General features: G+C 46.6%; 1 protein-coding gene across 7 annotated transcripts in view; it reads right to left on the bottom strand.

The window, feature by feature from the left end:
* Window positions 1–1,466: 1,466 nt before the first annotated feature.
* Mprip (myosin phosphatase Rho interacting protein) overlaps window positions 1,467–25,947 on the bottom strand; it is a 133,223-nt gene continuing 108,742 nt past the window's right edge. For 2 of the 7 annotated variants that reach the window (XM_050163570.1, XM_050163571.1), the window contains 9 exons: window positions 21,101–24,904; window positions 17,560–17,707; window positions 16,570–16,687; window positions 15,374–15,533; window positions 13,926–14,045; window positions 12,478–12,564; window positions 11,839–12,001; window positions 10,379–10,464; window positions 6,030–6,738 (listed from right to left, as the gene is read on the bottom strand). In XM_050163570.1, the coding sequence (XP_050019527.1) occupies window positions 6,667–6,738; window positions 10,379–10,464; window positions 11,839–12,001; window positions 12,478–12,564; window positions 13,926–14,045; window positions 15,374–15,533; window positions 16,570–16,687; window positions 17,560–17,707; window positions 21,101–24,904 (4,758 nt within the window). In that variant the 3' untranslated portion in view covers window positions 6,030–6,666. Of the gene's footprint in view, window positions 2,519–2,595; window positions 6,739–9,876; window positions 9,943–10,378; window positions 10,465–11,838; window positions 12,002–12,477; window positions 12,565–13,925; window positions 14,046–15,373; window positions 15,534–16,569; window positions 16,688–17,559; window positions 17,708–21,100; window positions 24,905–25,947 lie in introns of those variants that run through there. The other 5 variants (XM_050163567.1, XM_050163569.1, XM_050163568.1 and 2 more) reach the window with 5 other exon arrangements.

The raw sequence follows: 25,947 nt of genomic DNA, 5'->3' as shown, positions 1-25,947 counted from the left end.
AATGTCAGTCTTTTATTACTGTGATCAGTTTGGTGGGTGGGAGATTCTTTTCTGTTCTTGGTTTTTGATTTTGTTTCTTCTGGAACTCACTTTGTAGACCAGGCTGGCCTTGAACTCAGAGAGCCACCTGCCTCTGCCTCTTAAGTGCTTGGGATTAAAGCCCCCCCCCCCCAGCTATTTTTAAAATTTTAGTCACGAAAGAGTGATCAGCTTGCTAACTAATTTTAAATTGTACTTACATATCAGGCTAGTTCCCCAAAGCTTTTTGGTGTACATTTTCTTAAAGTTTTTTTTTAATTATTTTTTATTTATTTACTATGTATACAATATTCTTTCTGTGTGTATGCCTGCAGGCCAGAAGAGGGCACCAGACCTCATTACAGATGGTTGTGAGCCACCATGTGGTTGCTGGGAATTGAACTCAGGACCTTTGGAAGAGCAGGCAATGCTCTTAACCTCTGAGCCATCTCTCCAGCCCCTTCTTATAGTTTTTAATGGGCAAAAAGCTATTGAAAAGTACCTAAACAACTGCAATAACATACTAAAAATATTCTTTTATGTCTTTTTATATCTTTCTTTTACTGTTTTATAACATAAACTAAAGTTGATTTCTAATTGGTATAGAAACTTTTTTTGTATTTCCTGTCAGTTTCATATACTTTTTAAATAAAGCCTGTAACAATATTGGAAAAAAACCCCACCCCAGTTATTTTAACCTTTTGAGGGGTTATTATGGGGGACAGATAGGGTCTTTCTGTTTAGCCCAGGCTAGCCTCAAACTCTGAATCCTCTTACATCAGAACATCAGGTTGGCTGCCATTCTGTTTGGCCCGATTTATTATTCTAAGTATACTAAAGAAGATACAGCAAACATCAAGAATATACCATAATTAGCGAACACTGTTTTGTTAAATTTTGTGTTGTCTATTTTAGATTATGATACTTTAAAAAACACAGGCATAATTATATTGACAGTAAATCCATGTAGGACGGGCTGGATGTAGTGTTGCACACTGGTGCTCAGTGAACTGAAGATGAGGCCGGCCTGAGCTCTAACTCCAGGGCTCATGCGGTAGAGGGATTGTCCAGCATTCTTGAGGCCCTGGGTTTCAGCTCCAGCACCACAAAACAAAACACGAGAGCTCTATCTAATACGACAGTTCTAGTACCTTGATTAATAAAGGGACTCTCACTGGACTTTTTTCCTATTTTAACCCCTGAAGTTTCTTTACCAAGTCAAAGTACCTTAGATTATAGACATAAAATATTGTGACTTATGTGTGAAAATGTGAAATCTAATGTAAATATCCTGAAAACAAAAATATTCTGAGAAACTGTAAAAGGAAAGCAGCAAGTGATAAAACTTAGACGACCAGCCCATTCTGGGATACTAGAAAGCTTATGACTCAGGACTTTAGGTGTTCTGGTCCTCACCCGGCTGAGTCAGCACCCATATGCATGCAGAGGGCAATGCAAAAATAGTTTATTATGATACAGTTCATGTAAAATCAAGCAGTATTTACACAATAAAAATGGTTAGCTACAGCCACGGACTCTAGCTTGTCACACAAAGGAATAAATATTTCTACAAATTAACATTTCAGTTGTAGTGAACACCTCACACTGGACCGTAAGAACTTTGAGTTAGGGGATACTTTATCTGGAGGAAGGCCACACCCTGTGCACATACACTGACGCCTAAACTGGTTCTGAACAGCTGTGCTCACAGCCTCCCTGGCTCAGTGAGGCTCCATTTTCTTCTACATATAATATTTAGTCTGGCGACCAAATTGTATCAGAACAGAAATTCAATACCAGGTGAGATGGCACAAGCCTGTGATTGCCGCCAAGTGGCCCTGTGTGGTGCTCTGTACACAGACATGTACCTCAGCCCCAATCAAGCAGCTGTAGTGGGAGGTCACCTAAAGTTCTGATTGTCAAGGAGCCACTGTGACTGTGATACTTACAATATATTGTACACAGCACACCTACAGAAAGCCACACTGGTTAAGTACCACAGAACTGGTTTTGAATCCTGGTATTAAAACCAAAGGTAAAGCTTACAGTGATTTAAATTGAAGTTTGTGATAGAAACTAATACTGAGTTTAGTGTTCTTTACGATCTATTCCTAGCTAAAATAAAATTAGATGTGTGGTACGACTAACTTCTAAAGCAGAAATGAGCCAAGGGCATGTTGACTGGCAAGCTGGAGTGGGATTCAGCTTGGATTCTTATAATTGCACGTCTTACAGCAAATGATGGTGGCCATGGAAGCTGTGCCAGGCCCACCTGTGACCCACAGAAATTGGAGAGGCCCTGAAGTCCTTCAGTTCTGAGCTGTCCAGTTTTTAAACTCTCTACTGATGGGGCTTGCTCCTTACCAGTGTCACAGAAATATAACCAGGAGCTTCCTGGACTCCAGCTCGCTCGCGCTCTCTCTCTCTCTCTCTCTCTCTCTCTCTCTCTCTCTCTCTCTCTCTCTCACACACACACACACACACACACACACACACACANCTCTCTCTCTCTCTCTCTCTCTCTCTCTCTCTCTCTCTCACACACACACACACACACACACACACACACACACACACACACACACACACACACAGTCAGGCAGCTAGATAGAGACTGATGGCCAGGCTGCTCCTGCACAGCCCAGCCCTGCACTTCTATCAGAAGCTAGGCACCCAGACTTACGACCCCAGCCAGTTCCCCTAACAAAAACACTAAGAAACATGAAGGCTGGGTGCCAAAAGTGCCTCAGGTAGTCCTGTTTTTTCTTGAGTGACACTACCGGAGTCTCTGAGAACTTTGGGTAAAAACCAGGGCACTGCTAAGGGCTTGCTACAAGTGTGGGTCAGGTATTCTCTGCAAAGCCCTTAAAAAGACTAGTTAATAACTCATTCTTTTTTGTTGTTTGGGTTATTTTTAGATAGGGTTTCATTGTGTAGCCCTGACTCTTCTGGAACTCATTATGTAGACCAGGCTGGCCTTAAACTTAGCTTGTCTTTGCCTCCCAAGTGCTGGATTGAATGTGTGAGCTACCATAGCTCACTAACTCATGGTCTTCTGATGTCTGAGTGGGGTTTGCACTGAATCCAACACTGCCCTATACACCCCCTAAAGGGATGTCTAGACAAGATGTTTTTTTTTTTAAAAAAAAAAGTGGCACTGAAATCTCTGTATCATGTCTCAGAAATACTTAATGTTAATTGCTGATATATAGGAAAGGCTGAGTGCTCCCTTGGGAAAGGCTGTATACATCCCTGCACTGGTAGTCTATAGTGCTTTGCAAGGTGTAGGCCAGTCAGCTGGAAGGAAACTGTCCCCTCCACCAGCAGAGTGGGGACTGGGTATGCTTGTGCATTTGGGGGCTGAGTCTGCCTGTAGCTGCCAGCCAACTTTGGTGTGCAGTTTGCATTGGATACATACATGGAGGCAGGAGTGGGAAACTCCAGAGTTCTCCCTGATGTCAGGATGCATGGGACCTCTGTGTGCTTAATCCAGCCTGTTTTTGGGAGCCAGGGTATGGTTGGAGGTCAGAAGAAAGACCACTTGGTGTGTGGGACAGGCCTGCAGGTTCACACAAACAGTGCAGGCTATGCAGTATCCAGCCACTTTCCTCAGCACCAGATAAGTGCCAGCAATGAGGAGTTCTCTATAGTTCCAGGGTAGAAGTCAGTGCACCCTTTGTAGGGAAGTTAACAGTAGTATACATCCCATCAAACATCTTTCACACCAGTTTTCTCCTAGTTAAATCTCTCAGGCTCCTTTTTGACATATGTTCTGAAGTTCACAAGTATGTTTTTTGTAATGCTATAGTTGAACCCTAGGCTAGGTAGGTGGTTCTATGATTATTAAGCTGTACATACCCTTAACCCATCTGTATTTTGAGTCAGAACCTTGTTACATAGTCCAGACTGACCTGGAACTTGGAGCCCTTAGTGCAAGAGTACAGACATACACCACTACATACAGTTCAGTACTGTTCTGATGGATCCTGTAGAGGGTCAACTCTGACTTTAGCTTTCTCTCAGTGAATTTACACATTCTCAGCCTTCTTCCTTCTGGATTTCCCTACTTCATGAGGTCCTGACCTCTTCTGGTATGCCTGAAACAATGGGCTTCCCATTATGGCCCTGGCTCTGTGGACACAACCACACTGGAAAATCTGCAGCCCCGTGTGACAAACATGCTCTCTGCTCAGCTGCTGGGCACCACACATGTGCAGGATGTAATTTAAGCATGTGCTCACATTGGTTGTCTAATGATGTCAGGTAGGTTCCCTGTAATGGCAGTTTGCTTGCAGATGCTGGCAGATTACATATGTATATTTACAAGAAAATAAAATTCTGGAATAAATTTTAATGCTGCTCCCAACATGAAACGGAGAAAGCATGCCACTGATGTTTGGGCTGGGAGTAGCTTTGAGGCTTCTTGAGCTACACTACTCCAAACTCAGCAAGCATCGTCTTCTACTAATGTCCGGACCAACTCTACTTGTACATTTGATGCCTCCTCTCTGGAATACACCACCTTCAGCTTCTTTCCAGGGAATGGGATGCCTGTTAAGGAGGTCAGGCAAAAGTGATCCTGGCACAGTCTGGGGGAAGGGAACTGACAGAGGACAGCAGCAGGCCAAATAAAATGCTGCAGTGGGCCTGCATGGCCACCAGGGACACAGAAGACCAGCTTCTTTCCTGGTTCACTTCTGCCAGAAGTCACTGCCAAGAAACTCAAGATACACCCTGATTCACATTACTGCTCAGAGTGGCTTGGAGAGTGGGAGATGATCCAGGCATCCTTGTACTGTCAGTTCAGTATCTGGTCAATACACCAAACACCTATACATGAAATCAGCCCTAGAGCAAAGTTAACTGTATCGTGGCAAAAGTGAGCCTTCAGTGGGAGCGTGAGTGGCAGATGAGATAGGTACAGCTTATCTCCCAACCCTTGTCTCTGACTCAAAGGTACTGTGTTTAGCAAAGGTCATGTCCAAGAGTTCTGAGGTTCTTTGACCTGTGTAGGCTTGTCATCTTCAGAAGGCTCTGTGGCACGGCAGGAAGATGATTTCACTGGGGCCACAGAGTCCCAAGGGCAGCAGGACATTGTAAAGGAACCACACCAGAGAGAACAGTGGTCCTCAACACAAAACTATAGCTCCTGAATCCCAGCCACGCACATACTACTGTGTGGACCACTCTGAGCTCAAAACACTGTTTCAGCAGCAACTTGTTTTCAACTGATCTGACTTGCCCAATGCTGCAAACATAAATGATAACTGAGCAGCATGTGCCAATGAGGAACTTAAAAATCTGTGCAAAGGGGATGTACCCAGGGCTTGTCTGTTGGCCAGCAGTGCACTTGGATATGTCATAAAGCAGGTATCTTGGGGTTTTGCCTGTCTACTTCAAGGCCAGCTGGACACTGGATGGCCTTGAACATCAACTCCTGTAGAACTGACGGAAGGGATTCATACATGAGTTGAACTTGTGTACCCAGAGACCATCTGACCCACTCAACACAAAATGGAAACTCAAGCCAGGGATTTGGGACTGAGGACAGTGGGATCTGACATGGGGCTCTTTTGTGTGCTGCATCTTATAGTATGATCTTTTTTTAAATGAGAACAGAAATTTTAAGGAAACAACATAGAATGCTTTGGGTAGTCTGAAAGGTCCTGTTCAGCTAGCTAGAAAAGCAAACTTGTTAGCACAGGCTCCCTGTAATGGCTCCATGAGAAGCAGACACCTCAAGGGAACCTCCCAGAGCTCAGACTGGAGTCCTGAGCACAAGCATGTTGCCCTGACAACAGGTCTCCTCTCATCCCTTCCCCATGCAACATTGACAACTTCTTTTCAGACAGGTTAAAACCCAGCAGTTTCTCTCCTCTAGATGGCCTGGGGAAGGATCATCATACTTGACAAGCCTGAAGGTGCAGGCTGCAGGTCACCATTCCTAGCCACCAATAGACCAGGGTTATCATAGCAAGGGAGGCACGAGCGGAGGAAGGAATGAGAGGGGCCGGGGCTTTTGTGCAAGATTTAATAAAAAACCAAAATAGGATTGGTTGCTTTCAACATTTTCCAGGTTGTGAAAGATTTGCCAGGATTATCTGGGATATGGTTATAAGCTGCATCAGTGGGCCAAATACAAAATGCTGTCCTCTCAGGTTGAAAGGAAATGGGGGGCAGGCTGGACACTATCCAAGGCCCCTCCACAACCAGGCCAGACTAGAACATTCAGCAGTTCTGCTCTAACCAGCAGGGGTGGTGCTCAGCTGTGTGTGGTAGAGCAGAGCCAATGGCAGGTCCCCACATGTGTAATCTGAGGCAGGCTAGCTTATTAACAGGCTGCTGTGCCTTAATACTGACAGTGAGTGTGGTGGAGGACAGGGGTCCTGCTCAGATGTCAGTGGGGAGCCCTCCCCACTGCTACTTGAGTGTGACTAATCCGAGAATACCATGGGAAAAGCTGTGATACAGACAATAAGCTGGAATCAACAGGGAAGGGATGGAGCAAATTACCCCACACAGCAGTCTCTCATGCATCCATACCCACAGTTAATGATGGCAACAGTGAAAAGCACAGATGAAATGAAAGCCACACTGGGCTTGTGCTGCCACCAACTGGAAGGATGTGTCAGGTGGGACAGGATGCAGTTAGTCTTTCTTCAAGTCCCTGGATTCAAAGAGCTTCAAGCGTTCCTGCACCGTCAGGCCTTCCTTCAGACTCTGGTGGAGACAGCAGGAAGAAGCAATTAGGTTCTGGTGAAGCAGAGGCAGTTGGGCTTCAGGAGTAGGTGCAGGTGCGAGGCTGAGGGATCCTGAGATTAGTGGGCATGCGAGGGCAGAAGGCCCTGAGAAGTAGTGTTACTGGAGTTTGCTTTCTCCTGTGGAAATTTACTTGGGTGAGATAAGGGAAAAATAAAGAGAAACAAGATCATGTGTCTACATAGTTCAACTCTGACCTTAGGGTTGGTTCTTCAGATTGACCAAACCATGGAAAACTTGGGCTGAGAACTGGAAACCTGGCCACCTGTCACTCTCCTGCATAGGGAGTATTCATGTCTTATTTCTTTGTCTTCATGAACTCATGGCCTTAAGACAGGTGCTCTCTTCTGGGACACCCTAGTGGCACCATATCTCTACAGCTCTGCCCCAGGCATCTCTGATGAGGCCACCAGATTTACAGTTATAGCTATCAACATTCTACACTCACACACACACAACACCCCCCGCCCATGGGGCCACCAGATATAGCTATTAATAACATCCTCCCCCACAGACTTTCCTGTGTTCTTGGTATTGTTTCTTAAGGTAAAGGACATTTACTAGCCGAAGACCACAATATTTACTACTTTTTCCTTAAACATCTTTCCAAAGCTTTCATTTCTGTGAGAGAAAAGAAACCCCAGTTCTTAGAGAACTCGCAATGAACCAGGTCTGGCTCTGGTTCCTCAGTACCAACTCTTTTGGCAATCAGCCTTGGTGTGAGACTCAGTCTGGCCAAGAATGCATGTTGTAGTAGGAAATGGGAAGCCAGGGGTGCTTCTGGAGGTTGAGGCTCAGCTTTAAGCAAGGAATGGAGGAGAATCTGGGCTATGTTTTGTGTCCCTTACCATCTTCCCCATAATAACTGAGCTTTTTGTTTGTTTGAGATGGGTTCTCATATAGCTAAGGCTGTCTTTTAATGAGTATTGTTTCTTATACTAACAAGTTATATGTATGTGAATACATATATACGTGAATTCCTGCTTCAGGGTATCCTTCAAGTCGCTCCTCTTCTTGAGTTCAGGTAGTTCCATGGCAGCCAGACTCCCAAGAGAAGTTACGTAGGTCTTTTGGCTTACCACCCGGCAACTGGAGCAGGCCCTGGATAGCCACAGTGGCCCTAGATGGCAACTAAACTCCATGGCAGGTGTAAGCCCAGTCACAGCACTTACTACCATTCTCAGAGCAGGCAAGACCCACTATCCCTTACACCCGGGCAGGGCCAGCTCTCTGAAGTCTCTGGCCTCCTTTCTGGCCTCAGGTACGGCCTTCAGGACTCGGCATCCCACACCCAGCCCATGACAACACTGAGGAGAATCCTCTCTGTTCTGGATCTCAGAAGAGGCCATGTTGTGCTATGAAAGCTGACTGAGGTAGAAAATGAGAACAGCACCTGAGGGAGGTCCCAGTCTCTCTTAAAAGGGCTGGTGGACCTCCAGGTGCACTAAGACCACATGGGCATGCTGTCACCATACGTGGCTGGCTTCCACTTGCCCAGAGGCCGGATATAAAGCACAACGATGGAGCTACGTCACTATGCAAATACTAACAAATCATGTGAGAAGCAGTTCTTTGGTCTCCTCTGACCTCCTAACAACCCACCTACCATGGCTCTAGAGACTTAGTACAGGAGCCCTAGCATTGTGTGACTAGTGTCCCTGCCAAGCACAGACACCCCAATAGCTCTCTCTCTATGGCTGTCTTTGTTATAGAGATCTAGCTAGAACGGAGATTCCTTGTTCCCCAGCATCACCACTAGCTAGTTACTGAGCTGTGTGTCTGTGTGAAATCATATGTAGGTGGTACACCCCACTGAATATTTTCCACATGGTGTCCTTCCTGGATATCTTTTTATTCTGACTCACAGGCCTCACTTATTCACAGTGACCACTATGCTCTCTGAGGGCTCAAGGGGAAGAACTGAGTTTAACCCCAGGCTGGAGAAAATAGTCTCTAATACAAAAAGAATGAGCCTAGAAAGGCTTTCTCTCTCACCAAAGAAAATATTTTTTTTTTTTAAAGTTTTAGGAAAAACCCTAAAATAAGTTTTTAATCTTGCTTAAATCACATCTGCATGTAGGTTAACTTGAGACTAGAGAAAACAAAACCAGACTGGTTCAAAGAACCAATGACATAGGATGGTGGTGCATGCCTTTAATCCCAGCACTGGGAAGGCAGAGGCAGGCAGATCTGTGAGTTGTTGAGGCCAGGCTGGTCTACAGAGTGACTTCAGGATTGCCAGGGCTACAGAGAAACACCGTTTTAAACCCCACCTCTAACCCCCCCCCCCAAAAAAAAGGCCAATGTTAAAACTCTTGGGCTTTCTTAATACTCTTCCCTAAGGCAAACGTGTCTCCTCTGAGCCTTAAGCTAATGCCCTTGCTGGAAAGCGGGAGGGCTCATGAACCAGGACACCTGGGTACTACCAGTGGGAACAGCTAGCCAGACTCCTTGAGCTGTTAATATTGCATAAAAAAAGTCAACACAGCATCCCTAGCATTGACCTCAACGTGGCCAACCCTACTACCTTCTATTGGGAGAGAGGCTTTTGTATTACATAGAGACAAAAACAACAAAAACCAGGTCATACTCAGCCCCATGTGTAAGGGCGCCAGGCCCTTAGGAACAAAATACTCAGATTCTGCCCATGCAGTATTGATCAGTTCCACGCAGAACAACACAATGAGGGTCTGCTCTATATGCAGGCATCTCTCCAAGCAACCTTGCTACTAACTGGATGGGTGAGGTCTTCCACAGAGCAAATTCCTTGCCAGAGTCAGTGGGTATCTGCCATCTTCCTGTAACTTATTTCCAAGAGAGGAGACATGAACTTGGTGCCGTGCAAATCACAAAGTATGCATGCTGGCTTGTGCCCTCCTGTCAAGCTGGGGAGGCCTTGGGTAGGCTCAGCTCTGTGAAGAGGTTAGAGTGCCAATTTCCAGGACAGTTACTGAGATCCCACGTGGACTATGTGTGTGTGTGTGTGTCTGTGTTGGAGAAGGATGAATGAAGATATTACACAGAGGTGTGCTATGGAGGTGTGAGCAGTGCATGCAGAGCCGCCTGGGCGGGTAGTGGGCAGAGTGAGAAGTGGTTTACCTACACGACAGGGGACTTGGAAGCGGGCGCGACTCAGTTATCCCATGAGACCTGCTCAATTACGGACTGTCAGAGGAAAGAGCAAAAATAAGACACACACACAATCAGTTCTAAATGCAGCATGCTGGCCAGGCCCTCTCCGCCCATCCTCCCAGAGACATGCCCATCTGAGAGCACACTGGGGATCATTGACTTCATCTTTCCAAGGCTGGTAGTGTCAGTGTGATGACAGGGATGTGCAGAGAACAGACATACAGTGGAACTAATGAGAGGTCAGATTACCCCACAGAAGGTGAGGATTAAGTCAGAATCCCTCCATGTCTTGCTTGAAGCCCTGGCACCTAGATGGTTTTGATGACATGGAACAGAGACACAGACATGGAACTTGAAGTCACTAGAATCATCCCAACAGGGTGACTACACAGGTAGGTTAATGCCTGTACTGGCTTGACTTAATAGTATCCTCAAGCCCCACCTCAACTATAAGCTGGACCTCACTCACCTTAGACCTGATGTTCCTGAGTTGCCGGGTAACACAGGATCTGTCTTTTTTCAGGAAGTCAGGATTGCTTTTAGATTTCATTATGTCTGAAGGAACAAAAAGGCTCATTACTTTTGCTTTCTACAATCTTCTGAAACCAAACAGAATGTATGGGAGGTTCCAGGACCACTACTACAGTGCGCCAAGACATCTAAATCCAAGTAAATAACCAATCCAGCAAGTGCCGGAGCACTGGGGCCATTGTACATCACAACTCCTGAGTCACAGCACTGTCAACAGAGGATAGATCTCTTACTTCTGATTTGGACCTTGACTACTAGGCAGATCAACTGGCCTCATTATTTCTAGCTTACTCCTGTCATAGGATTGGTATCAAAGAAAATCAGACCAAATTTGTCTCATGACCCACCCCACCAAGAACACAGTCCTTTCAGTGTCTTAAATACAGAAGACAAAGATGCACACTGGGTCACACTACAGTATGTCATGGGTATGGGGCTTCCATGCTTATACAGAAAATGTTACAATTTCTCTTTACACCAATACAAAAATATCTCCCCGTCTTCCTAAGAACTACACACTGTCACTGTGCAGCTTCTAGTAATCCCAGCTGTCCATGGATGGCACTCAGCACTCTGTGCACCGTGTGGTGGACTGCTGCTTGTGGCTCCTGTCTGCAGATGTAGTGTCCTATGCATACTTTTCAGGTTAGTTAGCATGGCAAGTCTAAAGCTTCCTCCTTCTAATGCCTTGGCTTCTTGGTTTTCTACCCAGGTGACTATGGTAATTACCTTTTACAGTTAGTTAGATTTTAAATTGTGCTGTTGTTGCCAGCTGTCTTCCAGAAAAGTGAATGTTTGTATCCTGCAAGCAATGTAGAGGACTTGTCTGCAGGCATGTGTGAGGGCTGTCGTGGTTACTGTTTCTGAACTTGCTAGTGAAGGAAAGCTGAGCTACAGGATATTATGGGACTTGAACAGATTTTTCAGTTTGTGGGGCTTTTATAAAGAAAGGGTAACCACGAAGGTAAGATGAAATCATGAATTATCAGAAAGTGTCCAAAAGAATGTGGTTCTGCAGGTTCTTTTCAGTCTGTCCTGCACAGTGCCTGGATATTTTCAGCCAGCACAGAAAGAGGCCAGTTCCACTGTTCTCGAGAGGGTAGTAGTTATCCCTCTGTTCTGCTTGTCTATGGCCCTCAAAGACTGTATGGTAAAACATTTGAGATGAGGAACTAGCATGAACATCCCCTCCCTGCTGGAGTTTCTCAGAGACAGACTGTAAGACCCCTTGTTACTATGGAAGAAGCTCTGTAAAGCAGCTGCAGGACATGGGAGGAGAGGGTCAACCTGTGCATGTGGGGTCCCTCAAGGTGATACGGGATGTCACAGGACATTAGAATTTTTGGGGTTTGACTCAAGTGTCAAAAAATCTTTACGAGTAGCACCCAGATTGCTCACCGTATCCTGATACAGTAGTGCCTTCAGGAGATTTCTCGCCCAGGGCCTCTGTGGCTGCTTTCAGCTGCTCTTTCAACCTGCTGATATCACAGTCAGCTTTGGCCTTTGCAATGCTGAGCTCTGTATAGATGTCTTTGTACTTGTCACTAGCATATTTCTTATCCTAGAGAATAAAAGGACAGAAAGACACTAAAGAAAACATGTGGTGAACAGCTAGGGCAGGGGTAGCTCAGGCAGCCTGCTGTGGTCCTGACTGCCGAGTCACTTCCTTGTGGGTGTTTTTCAGATTTTCTAAGTGATCTGATGATATCAAGGATTATATCACTTCTTTCTGACTCCAGTCCAACTAGACCCACCTGAATGGTAGACCAAGCCTCACTTCACCTCCATGGCATTCTTCTTTGTCATTGCTCCTGTCCAAATGCATAGAAACCCAGGAACAACCACCACCTGACTAGGCCAGGGAGGCTTTCTTGTTCACTCCTAAGGTATATGCTTACATGCTGGTGTTTTAAGGGAACCCCACTTTGTGACCATGATCCTGTAGAGTGGCTTGCCGTGCCCCCAGAGGGACCTGGCCAGGCTTCCCAACATTTACCCTGCCCTGCCCTGCCCTGCCTTCAAACATGTGGCCCTTACCCGCAAGGCTGTCTGGAGTTCATCCTTGAGGGAGCTGATCTCCTGCTTCAGGTATTGTATTTCTGACTCTTTGACCCGCAACAAGACCTATAAGGAGAGAGAAAATGAGGCCTGGCTCTCAGAAACAAGGGATCCTGTAGTCTGTACATACAAAGGTTGGCTTGCAGACAGTTGCTTCGCACACTGGGGAGGAGTAGAGAGCCCACCCTTGATGACACCCAACAGAACACATGATTTAAATACTGCCCAATGCCTCTAACAGAAATGGGGAAGGGAAAATACTCTGCTAGGCTCCCTAGTCTTGAGAACCTGGGGTCGCAGGCATGGGGACTACTTTGAGTTCCCATTCTTGCTTGCTCCCTGCAGCAGGAGCTGCCAAGGTCTAGACATATTATTCCTATAGGAAATTTTGCCAAGCCTACTTAGTTCCTCCTGCTTACCTGTCAGTATGGTGTAGTTTGAGCGATCTATAAAGGAAAATTTTAACCTAATGGGGGCCTTCTTGATGATGCCCTACACCAGTGGTTCTCAACCTTCCTAATGCTGTGACCCTTTAATACAGTTCCTCATGTTGTGGTGACCCCCAACCATGACATTATTTCATTGCTACTCTATAACTGTAATTTTGCTGTTATGAATCATAATAAAAATATCTGATATGCGACCTCCAAATAATAAAAATATCTGATATGCTGAGACCCACATGTTGAGAACCGCTGCCCTACACACATTAGAGTCTTTCCTTTATCCTTCCCTCTTTCAACAGTGTTTTTTGTTTTTTCCTTTTCTTTTTTTTAAAGATATAGAATGTTTTTTCTTTTTTAAGATTTATTTATTTATTATGTATTCAACATTCTGCCTCGATGTATGCCCGCACGCCAGAGGAGGGCACCAGATCTCAGTACAGATGGTTGTGAGCCACCATGTGGTTGCTGGGAATTGAACTCAGGACCTCTGGAAGAACAGTCAGTGCTCTTAACCTCTGAGCCATCTCTCCAGCCCTCCTTTTCTTTTCTTTCTAGATTGCTCTGGAATCCCCTTGCTACAGCCTCACAAGTAGTTGGGATTACAAGTGTACTCTACTGCAGAATGAGCTGTTCTGACTTAAAATGAACATCCTGGGCTGTGAGAAATCAATTCATGATAACAATCTGAGAGCAGCAACATTCTTGTAGCCTTGAAATGGGCCACTTTATGAAACCAGTCTGTGGGCAGGTAAAGGAAAGTCATCTAGAGGGCCCCTGCTCTTGCCTGTGGACCCGAGACTACCTGCTTATTTGCTATGCCTGGATGACTTTGGACCTTCCCACATGACAAGCCAGTGTTCTACTACTGAATTCTACCCTGCTGGCCCTATCTTCAAATCTGGTCCCCAATGACTCTAAACTAAGGAGCTACTGTGTGATTCAGGAGCACTGGGCAAGGCAGTGCCTAGCTTCTCACAGTACCTCTAACTCGTAGGCATCCTTGCCCTGTGTGAGTGGTAACACAGTGGACTCGCTGCCACCATCTCCAGTCAGTAGTGTCCTCAACCGTGTGATTTCTGCAGCCAAGCGATTATTTAGTTCCTGGAGGACAACAACACAACAGTGACTGCCCAGATACAGTTGCTTGGACACCAGAGAAAGTCATTTTTTCACCAGTAGTGTATAGAGACCTAAGAAGGGAGCCCACAAGCCTTGTGCATGTACAGCACCATGTTTAAGGCTGTTACCACATTTGAGGCTGTTACCACACAAAAGCTGTTCATATGGGCTATGTGAAAACTTAGGTTCCAGGACCCCTATTAAGCACCAAATTCTGTGGATGCTCAAGGGCCCCAAAATATCTGCATACATCTTCCCATATAATTCGATTATCTATAGATTACGTTTCATAACCAATACCAAGTCTTTTCTTTTTTTTCTCAAGACAGTGTTGTGTTTCTGTGTAGCCTTGGGTATCCTGGAACTCACTCTGTAGACCAGGCTGCCCTCAAACCCAGAGATCCATTTGCCTCTGCTGCCCAAGTGCTGGGATTAAAGGGTGTGTGCCACCATCGCCCAGCCATGTAATTCTTAAGTACCCAGTTGTACTGTATTATTTAGGGAGTAGTGATAAGAAAAAAGTTAGTATATGTCCAATGCAAATGATCCCCCCCCCCGAAAATTTTCTATCTATGGTCAGTCGAATCTACTGATTCACAACTCACAGCAGATGAGCAATTGTGTCTCTAGAGCTAAGATTCCAAGGACTTTAAAACCCTGGAGTCAGGAGGTGGTGGCACATCGCGAGGCAGGTCTGTGAGTCTGAGGCCAGCCTAGTCTGTAGAGTGAGTTTCAGGACAGCCAGAGCTGTTATACAAAGAAACCCTGTCTTGAAAAACAAAGAACAAAATAACCAATAATAAAAACAAAACAAAACAAAAGAAACCCCCAAACCCTAACCTTCTGGTGTGGGCAATGTTATCTTGTCCCACTTGACCTCCTAAAGTCTATCCTGCGCTGTCCCTCCATTTCCTCAGGCCTCCTCCCTGTCTGAGAAGTGCTTTTCTTCAAGCACCGCAGTGGTTCCATGATCCCCAGGTAGTTCTGCCTACAGTCCGGAATGGCTTGACGGGCCAGAGAAGGCAAGCCTGATAGAGCTTGAGGCAGGCAAAGTAGGGTGTGTCAGAAGAGATTATACTGAGCTCAGTATTGCAGCCCAATCATTTATTTGGGCCAGCTGGGATTCTAGTGAACCCCAATTTCCTGAGGAACACTGAATTCTGAGAGTGTGACTTATAGAAATAAACATGAGAGGGTAAGTCCAGCCACTAGAGGAAGAAGACCCCAACCCTGAGATGAACCTGACCAGAGACTCTTTGCAGTCTCTGCAAAGGCAAATGAAGGTGAGGCTTAGTGTCTCTTGGCCTTACCTGGTTATGGGCATTGAGTTCCTGGTTCTCACGCTGGCATTGCCGCAGGGCCTGCCGCTCGGCCTCCAGCGCCTGGGCCAGGTGTGCATTCTCCAGGCACTTTTGGGAGTACTGCTCCGAAAGAACCTCCAGCTCCCTCTGCACTGACTGCAGCTCCTCCCTGCAGAGAGGGAATGTTCAGCCCTGCCCCCCTATAGAACTGGCAGCTGGGTATTGACAGTACAATGTCTCCTCACAGAATGTCAGGAATACTTTGCAGAAATGACTCTGTCTTTCCTGAGCCATTTACAGCTGGCTTGATGGAACTGGGAGGCAGAGTCAGTCAGTCACTGTAACCACAGAGATCTCAGAGGTGGAAAGCATCCACTTGGGTGCTGTATCACATCATAGTACAGACATTCAGCACCAGGAAACTGCCCTGGAGGTGCTATTTTTAGCATTCCATGTCCAGAAGGGCCAAATCCCCAAGAGAGCCAGGAAGGAACTTCCAGATGAGCCTCCAGTCCAGCAAGCATGACCACTGGATTTCCTGAGCTGTTGCTTTAGACCCTGGCATATTCCAGAGACCTTAGCAAAATCTAATCAATGGATACCTCCTGTAACTAACCCTAGCAGTGTGACGTCTACTGAGGGAAAATTCACAAGTTGCTGTTTCAGTAATGTACGTGGTGCTGCTTCGTGTGCAGTCAGTATGTGTGAAATTTCCAGAACACTAACTCTGGTCACTTTTGCCACAAACAGTTGTGGTATACCAGGCACAAAGCACCAGCCAGACCCTGGCTCTTTGTAAGGTACTGATACAGTAGCAATGGTACAAACAAATGGGGATGGTGTCTGCAGTGAGCCCTGACACGCAGAGGGCATTTGCTTTATTTTAGAACAGGGTCTCCATATATAGCCCAGGCTGGCTTCGGATTTGTGGCACTCTTCCATCCTTAAAGTCTAAGTGTTAGGATCATAAATGTATGTCACCATGCCTAGCTTAAATGATGGTCTTTAAATATCATTTGTTACATTTGTTTCTCTGCATCATAGAGATCAGTCTTAATTAACCCTTAGGTGTTTGCGCCCGAAGAGAAAGGTAGTGTGGGCTGTTTCAGACCTATGATTTCCTCACTTAGACCAGCCTCAAAGCTGTCTTAGGCTTGGGAAAGTAGCCCTCTCCTATGGGGCTCTCCTAGGGCTAGGTGACTCACAGGTACTGCCGCCTCAGAGCTTCGATGTCCGAATTGATGCTGCTGATCTGAGACCGCTGACTCTTCTCTAACTCCCGTTCCATCTCCTCCCGGTGAGCATTCTTCATGGCTTCAATGGCTGCAGAAAAGACATAGTCCCTTAGCACTGAAATCTAGCACTACAACTGACAGTGGCTCTTTCTACTACATTATCCCTCCACAAGGCCAAGGGCAGGTTGGGTGATGCCTGCTTCCTGTTGGCACCAACTACTCAATAGCAGTAGGACTCCACAGGAGGTTGGTCTATCATAGACTGACTCTCTGGGATAAACAAAGGCTGAGAGAATTCACAAACTAATTCCCTTGAAAGAGCTATAGACGTGTTTATATGATATTAGAAAAACTCCACAATGATCAAATAAATGTCAATGTTGTACTCATGCATGGGTTTTTAAATAAGAATGTTAGAGCCGGTTACTTACTTTCCTGATGCTAAAATAAGCCACTATACCATCATTAATCATGTAAAGAGGGGCAGGGCAGTGGTGGCGAACGCCTTTAATCCCAGCACTTGGGAGGCAGAGGCAGGAAGGATCTCTGTGAGTTCAAGGCCAGCTTGGCCTACAGAGCTAGTTCCAGGACAGCTAGGGCTGTTACACAGAGAAACCCTGTCTTGAAAAAAAAAATCATGAAAAGAGAATGCAACATGAGATAGGTGAGACACACTTGCTGGGGCTGTGTTACAGCATATTCACGCTCTTGTGAAGAGTACTCCAAGTGATGGATGCTTGTTGGGGGCCTGAGTGTCACAATCAGCTGGAACACTGGCTCTCAGTTTGGAGGCTCTCAAAAGGCTTCTCAAGTTATTCCTTGCCTCACTTTGAATCTTCTAATACCTCTCTCCAAACAGAATAGAGACCCTGCCCACCCATTCCCACCACCATGTACAAAGAGGAAACTTCAATCTCAGGAAACTATAGGTTTGGCCTGTGCTCCTGGATTTAACCTTACCTGAGATGGTGGCAGCTGTCTCCTCAGCCAGGAGGCGGTCCTTTTCCTCCCGCAGCTTCTCTAGCTCCCGCTGGTGTTGCCTCTGTAGGTCTTCAATCTTCTTCTGGTGTGTCTCTTCCATGGCAGCAAAGCCTCGCTCACATGTAGCCTGTGGAATGGAAGAGGGCTTATTGGTTTCTCTTTGCCTCCAAGTGTCTGTCCTGTGTAATAAATAAGGCAGCGACCTGCTTGGTTCAAGAAGTGATACGGTCTCAAGATATGGCTGGAACTTCCAGCATCAGGTACTAAGTCTGTATGTAGCTATACACCCCTTTTTTCTGGGACTGCGTGTCATTACAACCAAATGGCACATGTACTGCCTATATTGGCTGGAGTAGCAGACATACTGGATTGTCAACAGGGACAAATCCTGACAAACATGTTAGTTGGAAAGAGTGAGTCCATCCTGAAACAAAGGGTAGAGAGACTGGAGAGTGAAACCCATCTGCTGTGGGCTGGGATAGACACGACCTATTTTTGGGAGCTTCAGCTCAAGAGTATCCAACCAGGAGCCGGAGCAGATGCCAACATCTTTCCTGCCATCCTATGCTTTCTCCTTTCCTCTCTTTTAAAGGAGAACAGAGGCATGCTACCCACTGAGAACCGTACCACCTTACCAAACAGAACAGACATCAACATGTAAGTCCTAAGGAGAGTTCCCATTCTCCACAGCCATGGAGCCCAGCTGCTCTCTCCAACCAAGCAGTAATGCATGCCCTGTGTTCCACCTGCAGCTTACAGCTACTTTGAATGTGGGTCATTATGTCTAAACTTGTGACAGCCACTTCTGAGAAGAACAGGCTTTCTGATAAAAACAAACAAACAAGCAAGCTAATAGAATGTGGCTCTAACTCTGTGCTCCTACCTCATCGTTTTGCTAATGGATTCAAGAAAAGATACCAAGTATCCAACCACCATGCTTTGACATTTCTTACTGATCCTCACAGTCACTGTGGGGCTTCTAGTCAGCAACTTTAAACTCCTGCTCACATCCTGGAGCTGACTGCAGAGGGTGCTGTACTAGTTACCTTCTCCACATAGCCTAGAGATAATCTTACACAGCCTGTTTATTCTGCCTGCAGTGTAAGACACAGCACAGAATGTTCACTGAAGAATATTCCGCTTGTGGCAGTCAGTGCTCAGAATATTTTGGATTTTGGCTCGTTTGAGATTTTGAGTTCCATGTAATGGATGTCAATCCTATGGGAAATCTTTTCCATCTTATTTGGATTTGAGCATTTTGGAATACACGAAGAAGACAGGGTCCAAAATTTCTATAACAGAAACACTGAGGTGTTTTTAACAACCAGGTTGCTTCTTTGTTAACTGTATTATGTTTGAAAATTGTTACTCTGTAAACCAATTTAAAAAATTTGAGTGTGTATGTGTGCATGGAAGCCACAATGAGGCTTAACTTCGAGTGTTTTTCCTTGATCACTTCCACCTTACATAGAACCTCTCATCTGAACACAGATTTTGATTCAGCTAGCTAGCCTAACTAGTTTTCTTTGGGAAGCCATTGCCTCTATCTGCTATGTGCTAGAATTACAAGGGGGCCACACCATATCATGCTTACCCAGCATTTACATAAGTGCTGGGGATGTAAAGTCCTGTTCTTGTGCTTGCTGGAAAGTTCTTTAAACTCTGAGCCATTTCCCCAGCTCCAAATTTTAATTTTTTTAAATATTTTTATTTATTTATTTATTTATTTATGTATTTATGTATGTATGTATGTATGTATGTATGTATTTATTTATTTATTTATTTATTTATTTTTTATTTATTTTTTTTTCTGTTTTTATGTCTGCAGGCCAGAAGAGGGCACCAAACCCCATTACAGATGGTTGTGAGCCACCATGTGGTTGCTGGGAACTGAACTCAGTACCTTTGGAAGAACAGGCAATGCTCTTAACCTCTGAGCCATCTCTCCAGCCCCCAAATTTTAATTTTTAAACCATCCCTAGAATCCAAAGTTCCTTACTAAGATGCAGACTCATGGCTAGTGGTGGTGCAGCAGCAGCAACAGTCCAGGCTCCCTTCTCTGTGCAGAGATCCACAGAGAGAAACTGTTCCCAGCTCAGACAGTCTGGTCAAACACATTGCCTGTGTCTAGCTGTGCCACAAGTCCTACAGAGGGCTTGAAGTTCTTGGGCACATATATATGCTCAAGTCTGACACTCTCAATTTGTACCTTTTGTTTCTAAGGCATTTTCCCACTAGGTAACCTGAACCCAGCACAACCATTCCGACATCTTGCTAACTGACTGTGATGTTGCCAGGCCTGGACCCACCCTTCCCAGGCTGTGGAGGTGCCTGTAGATGCAAAAAGGAGCAGGCAGTGGTGGCCCAGGCTCCCCGCAGGATCACTGAATACACATTTTGAAAATTTCTCACAATGCTTAATGGTTTTTGTTCATTTGTTTTTTGGTTTTTCGAGACCAGGGTTTCTCTGTGTAGCTTGGAGCCTGTCCTGGAACTTGCATTGTAGACCAGGCTGGCCTTGAACTCACAGAGATCTGCCTGTCTCTTCCTCCCTAGTGCTGGGATTAAAGGTGTGCACCACCACTACCTGGCGCCTAATGATTTTTAAAAGGTCTGGATGAAACCAGGAAAAGAATGGTGAGCAACAGTGCCTCAGGTGCCTCGTCAACCTCTCCTGTGTATTTGGTCAGTAGCTATGTGGTCACCCAGAGGCAAAGGAAAAGCACCAGCCTGAATACACCATTGTTTCCCTTCAGTATGGAGGAAAAGGGTGATGGGAAACAGTCCCAGACACCCTGCTGTGCAACAGCTGTGATACTACAGCAAGAACAGTGACCTGTAAAAAGACCCGATTCAGGCACCCTTGGGGCCTGTATACCTTCTAATGGGGAAGAAGAAGAAGACACAGCTACCAGGCCACCTCTGGAATCTAAGAGATGGTCAGAACCCTCCACAATTATGCCCAGGCAGCACACACAGTGTAATCTAAGATATAAAAAAAGTGATGTCCACAGAAGAATGACAGCCAGTGAGGCAAGAGTATAGGAAGGCCCTTCTCAGACACAGTGCCCATCCACTGCCAACTTTTCCCTGGGAAGCCTGGCTAGACAAGAATGCTTACTGCTTTGCAAATATCGCTGTGCTGTGAAGTCCTAACTCTGCTCTCTGGGAAGAGTCACATGGTGGCTGCCGTTCAGAGGTGTGAGACAGTCCTTGGACTAATGCCTCAACTTTGAAGCCAGAAGGGATTCTATGAGGGTAAGGTGAAGGGTGTGGAGAGTGCCCTGGAGGCATGGACAGGCAAGGAAGACCCTACTCTACTTTCCCACAGGGATGCTGCTTTCATTGCTAATTTCCCTTCTGGGTCATGAATACAGAGGAGAATGATACTCAGTTATGCCTGTAGAGCAGTTGAGAGCTAAAACTATTTCCTATTCCACTAAGACCTCAGTTGCCCAGAATGCCCCTTTCTTGTATCACCAAAGAGAATTGGCTCTGAAAAATAAATGGTGCTAAAGACCTTGAGGCTCTCAAAGTCCCGCTGGTACTTCTCCCGCAAGGTGGCCACATCACCCTCCAGCTCTTTGTGGCCCAGCTCCTCTCGCATGACGTCCATTTGGGCCTCCAACTCCTGGATACGTTCTCGTAGCCCTGTCATCGATTCAGCCTCATCCTTGGCTGTTGGCACAGTTCTGGGTTCAGATGGCCTGGGAGCCAGTGGGGAATCTGGGTGTGAGGATTGGCAGAAGCTGAGGGCTCCCCGCAAGTTCCATATGTAGTGTTCCTGCAAGGCCCTGAGCTCCTCCTGATGGACAGCTTGTAGCTCCCGGACCTTCAGCTGGAATCTGTCCTCCAGCATCTTCATTTGCTGCACATGTTGCTGTTCCATGGCCTGCCTGTCTTTGACTGAAGCGTCTAGCTGGCTGAGAACCCGGCTACGCTCAGCCTGCAGTGTATTTTCCGTGTGGCTCAGTTGCTCCACCATGCACCTGATCTCCTCCTCATATCTGCCCTGCAGGGCAAACATGTTTTCACTATGTTTGCTTTCTGCCTCTTGTAGACATCTCTGTTGATGATCCATCTGGCTCACCTTGGCCTTGAGCTCAGTGTTTTCCTTTTCAATGAGGGAGATCACCTTCTGGTACTCACTCTTCTGTTTCTGGAGAAGTTCTTCATACTCCTCCTTCAGGGCTCCAACTGCTTGTGCACGCTTCTGGCAAGAGACCCCTGTGGCCTCCTGACAGGCCTTCTTGTAAAACCGCAGCTCCTTTTCATACTCCAGCCGAATTCTGCATGCTGCATAACACACCTGAGCCTGAATAATTGCATCTTGAACCAGTAATGAAGAATACTGACCAAGGCCCTCTAGACAAGCATCATATGAGAGATGCTGTGACATTTGCAGAAGCCTTTGGCAACCCCCTAGTTGCTCTGTGGGAGGCAGGGCTGGTAAGGCAGCTGAAATCTCCTCAAGGATGCTAGCCTTTTCCCTCAGCTGCTGGGCCAGCTCATCCTGAATGGCAGCAAGGACTTCAGGGCTCTGATGGAAAGCCTGCAAAGGCTCTTGGGAGCCATCTGTGCCTGGCCTCAGTACCTCTCCTAATGGGCTCTGGTCCCAGGATGTTTGTACTTGGTCCTCCCTGCCAGCTGGATGCCTGAGGGTTTCTAAGATCTGCTGTATTACTCTTTCAAAGTCTGGGGTTTGGTAGGCTCCCAAGATTTCTCCCAGCATGCACTTGTGCTGCTGTAGGGCTGCCTGGGTCCCCTGTAGGGTCTCCTGTATGCTCTGTAGCCTATGGTGGAACAATTCTCTTAATGATTGTGTGGCATAGCTGAGCTCTGCACGAATCCATGTGGCATCAGCCAGACTTTGGGAAATATGCTGCTGCCTGTCTCCTGACGTGCAGGCTGCTTCTTCTCCCAGTGTCCCTAGGTGCTTACTTAGGGACTCGACCTGGTTCCAGAACTCACCATTCACCAGTACCTTCTTGGCCCAAATCTCCATTGGAGCCCCAGCAGAGAGGGCAGTACTTTCTTCCTTCAGAGGCCACTCCCCTGACTGAGTAAGCTCACGGAGAACACCATACACATCTGAAGTGGTATTTTTTAGAGAGTCAGCAATTTGGTTGATGAGTGAGGCCTCCAGAACTATCTGAGCAGAAAGTAGCTTCCTATGTTCCTGTTCATTCAATATGGGCTGGTAGGGCTCCTGAACATGAGTTGCCAGACCACTTTCCATGGGATGCCTTGTCTCTTGCTCAGTCTGTGTCCTGCTGTCTGCTGGGGATTCCCAAGGCTGAAGGGCCTTTATAGCACTCACAAGCATACTCTCTATGTTAGCCAGGGAGGCTGCACATGCATCCTGTCCCTCCTCCTGGTCAGCAAATGGCAGAGACCTTAGCTTTTTCCAGCAGTTTTCTAAGCATGTCAGGGCTTGGCTATTTTTGGCTTGGAAGTCTTCCAGCTCCCCAGAGTGGTGTTCAATGTTTATTGCCTTCTCCTGTCTCTCTTTCTCTAGCTGAGAGGCCAGTGCGCTAGCCTGTAGTAGGCTGGCACGGAGTTGCTCCCTCAACTGTGCCTCAGTGCCAGCCCACTGCTGGTGCAATGCAAGCAATGCCTCCTGACTCTGGCCCTGCTGGCTCTCCAGCCTCACGGTCACGTCTTTGAGTTTCTCCTCTGTGACATAGAGCTTTGTCTCCAGGGAGTGGATTATAGAGATATAGGTTTCAGCATCTGCAGCTGCAGGGAGTGTGCTAGGGGTAGCTTCTGAGGACACACTGTCCTCTGAGGGTGACTGGTCCTGGCTGGTGTCTGATGATGTGCTGCTAGTCCAGGCCTTTGCACAACCCTCTGGGTGTATGTATCTTTGGCACTGGATTGTGGAGAACCGGATTCTTGGCCTTTTTACAGGTGCTCCCTGGTCAGACTTAGAGGTGCTTTGCAGATGCCCATCCCTGTCAGGCACATCTGCAGACTTTGGTGGTACCACGTTCTCCTCTCTGCTGGGGCTACCACTGTTACATTCTTCCCCTAGGCCAGCACCTGGGTCTTCGTCCTCTGGCTGTGAGTGGGGAAAGCCTGGAAATACTCTGGTGACTGAGCCTAGGGGCAAAATGCCACGGTCCTCCTCCGTTTGCTCTGCCGTACTCTGAGGCCCTTTGGCATCCTTTGGAGAATCACTTACAAATCTTCTTAGACACTCTTCCTTTTCCTGCAGCTTAATTTCTGTTTCCTCTAAGCTGCTGCCCAAGGCAATCATTTTAACCAAAGCCTCATTAAGGTCTTGGTCTTTCTTTTCTAGAACTCTCTCATGTGCTTCCTTAATGTGCTTCAGTTCTTCTTCCTTTTCTCTCAGCAGAGTGCGTACACTCTGTAGCTGGATAGAGACCTTGTGGTGTGAGTGCTCTAGGTTCTGGTAGTCAGCTTCTCTTCCTCTCAGCTTCTCTTGGAGCTCAGCCACATCCCCATCAGACGTGGCCACACGTTCCATGAGTTCTTGGAATTGCTGCTTGATGAGATCCCGTTCATCATGGAGGCTCTGTACGTGCTGGGCTAACTGGCGGATGCTAGCCTCCCGGGCTTCTAGCTCTTCCTCTAGCTGGTGCACCTGCTCACTGCCTTTGCTTGTTTCACTCAGTTTCTCTTTCTGAAGGGCCTCCACCTGCTGCACATGGCTTTGTAGCTGGTCCTCATAGGCACTAGCCTTGTCCTCTACCTCCTTGAGGTTCTGCAAAAGTGCCTGCTTCTCCTGCTCACAGCTCTCCAGTAACAATGTGTAGTTCCTCTTCAACTTCTTCTCCATCAAATGCTGGGCCTGCTCACTGGTACCTAGCTGCTGGCTGAGCTCAGCAATGCATTCCTGCAGCCTCTGTACCTCCTTCTGTCGGTCCTTTTGCAATGCCTGCTGCGTTTCTAGGTCCCTCAGTTCTTGTGTCTTCTCTAGCAGTAAGGCTTCTGTACTTTTGAGTTTCTGCTCACTGGCCCTCAATTGGCCACTCAGCATGGCCTTGCTGTGCTGCCATTCCTCCAGTTGCTCACGGACTTTGCCCTGCTCCAGCTTCAGCTCACCCTTGAGCTTGGCTAGAGCCTGCTCCTTAAGGGCCAGTTCTGCAGCTGCATTACCAAGTCTTGCTTGCAGGGTTTGAATCTCAGCCTCATGGTGCCGGATTGCATCCTTGGCCTCCCCATAGCTATGTTTCAGTGTCTGAATCTGCTGGGTGATGAGCTCTTGTCGCCGGCACTGAGCTTCCAGCTCACTTTGGAGGTCTTGGTTGACTCTATGGAGCCTCTGCCAGGCACCCGATGGGGAAGTGGCCACTTCAGTCTTAAAAAAACCGATTAAATACTGGTTAGTAACACTCAGGCCACCCTGTTCTGAGTGTCACACCTCTGGCCAGGATCAATCATAGAAAAGTTCCTTGGTGGGTTTGGCTTTAATCCTTTGAACAACTTTTTTTTTCTTCGTTTAAAGAAAAAAAAATCAAATTAATTTGGGTTTTATTTAATTGTTTTTGGTAAATATAGCTGCTTCCACATAAACAGAACACATGGGAAAAACATCAAAAAACAGTTCTAATTGAACAGCATCTAGAAGAAATAAACCAAATAAAGCTGAATAATGGAACACACTGAGAAGTATAACAGAGACCGAAGGACAAAAGGACACCGCATTTGCTTTACAAAACAAAGTATGTGGTTCTAGACCACATATTTAAAGCAGCACAGGGCATAAGGCACAAGAAAGTGACGTCACTTCCTTCCATGATAGGAAGAGAAGGAAGGCAGGTAACTACTTGAGAGATGTCAGCAAGGTAACATTGGAACATTTCCTTTAGAAAGCGTAGTCAGGCCTCCACCGTAAGGAGAAAACTAATCTCTACCTGCAAGAAGACAGAACAGGGGGAATGCAGATCATGAAGCAAAATGTGGTAACAAAACAAACCTTCATAAAGCTCAAAATAAGAGTGAAACATGCAAAACCCAAAATAAAACACAAAACTCCTCAAACTGAGAGACACACAGAAGAGACAGAACTAATATAAAGCAGGGGAGATGACACGGGTAAGTCAGGAGAGCCCCACCTAGAATCTGGCCTGCCCAGGCTCCCTCAGTCTACTGGTGGGGAAGCCACAGATGTGACACTCAGGTTAAGTTCCAGTTCCACACCATGTTCACCATCCAAAGCATGCAGGCCCCTCCCAGCAGTTAGCGCAGCACCCTACCCGAGCTTGCATCTCTTAGCCCTCAGTGTCCCAAAAGGCCTCTTTCCCCTTCTCACTTTTGACTATAAGCATTTCCAAAACTCAGGGGTAATCATTATTAGATTCAGCAGGAAGCTGGCCCAGGTGCTGACCAACAAGGCCTTCA

The sequence above is a fragment of the Alexandromys fortis genome, unplaced genomic scaffold (genome assembly GCF_014885135.2).
Source record: "Alexandromys fortis isolate MF-2015 unplaced genomic scaffold, M_Fortis_MF-2015_v1.1 scaffold_149, whole genome shotgun sequence".
In the NCBI taxonomy this organism is placed as follows: domain Eukaryota; kingdom Metazoa; phylum Chordata; class Mammalia; order Rodentia; family Cricetidae; genus Alexandromys; species Alexandromys fortis.
The sequence above is the reverse complement of the archived record's forward strand: the minus strand, read 5'-3'. Positions and strand labels throughout refer to the sequence as shown.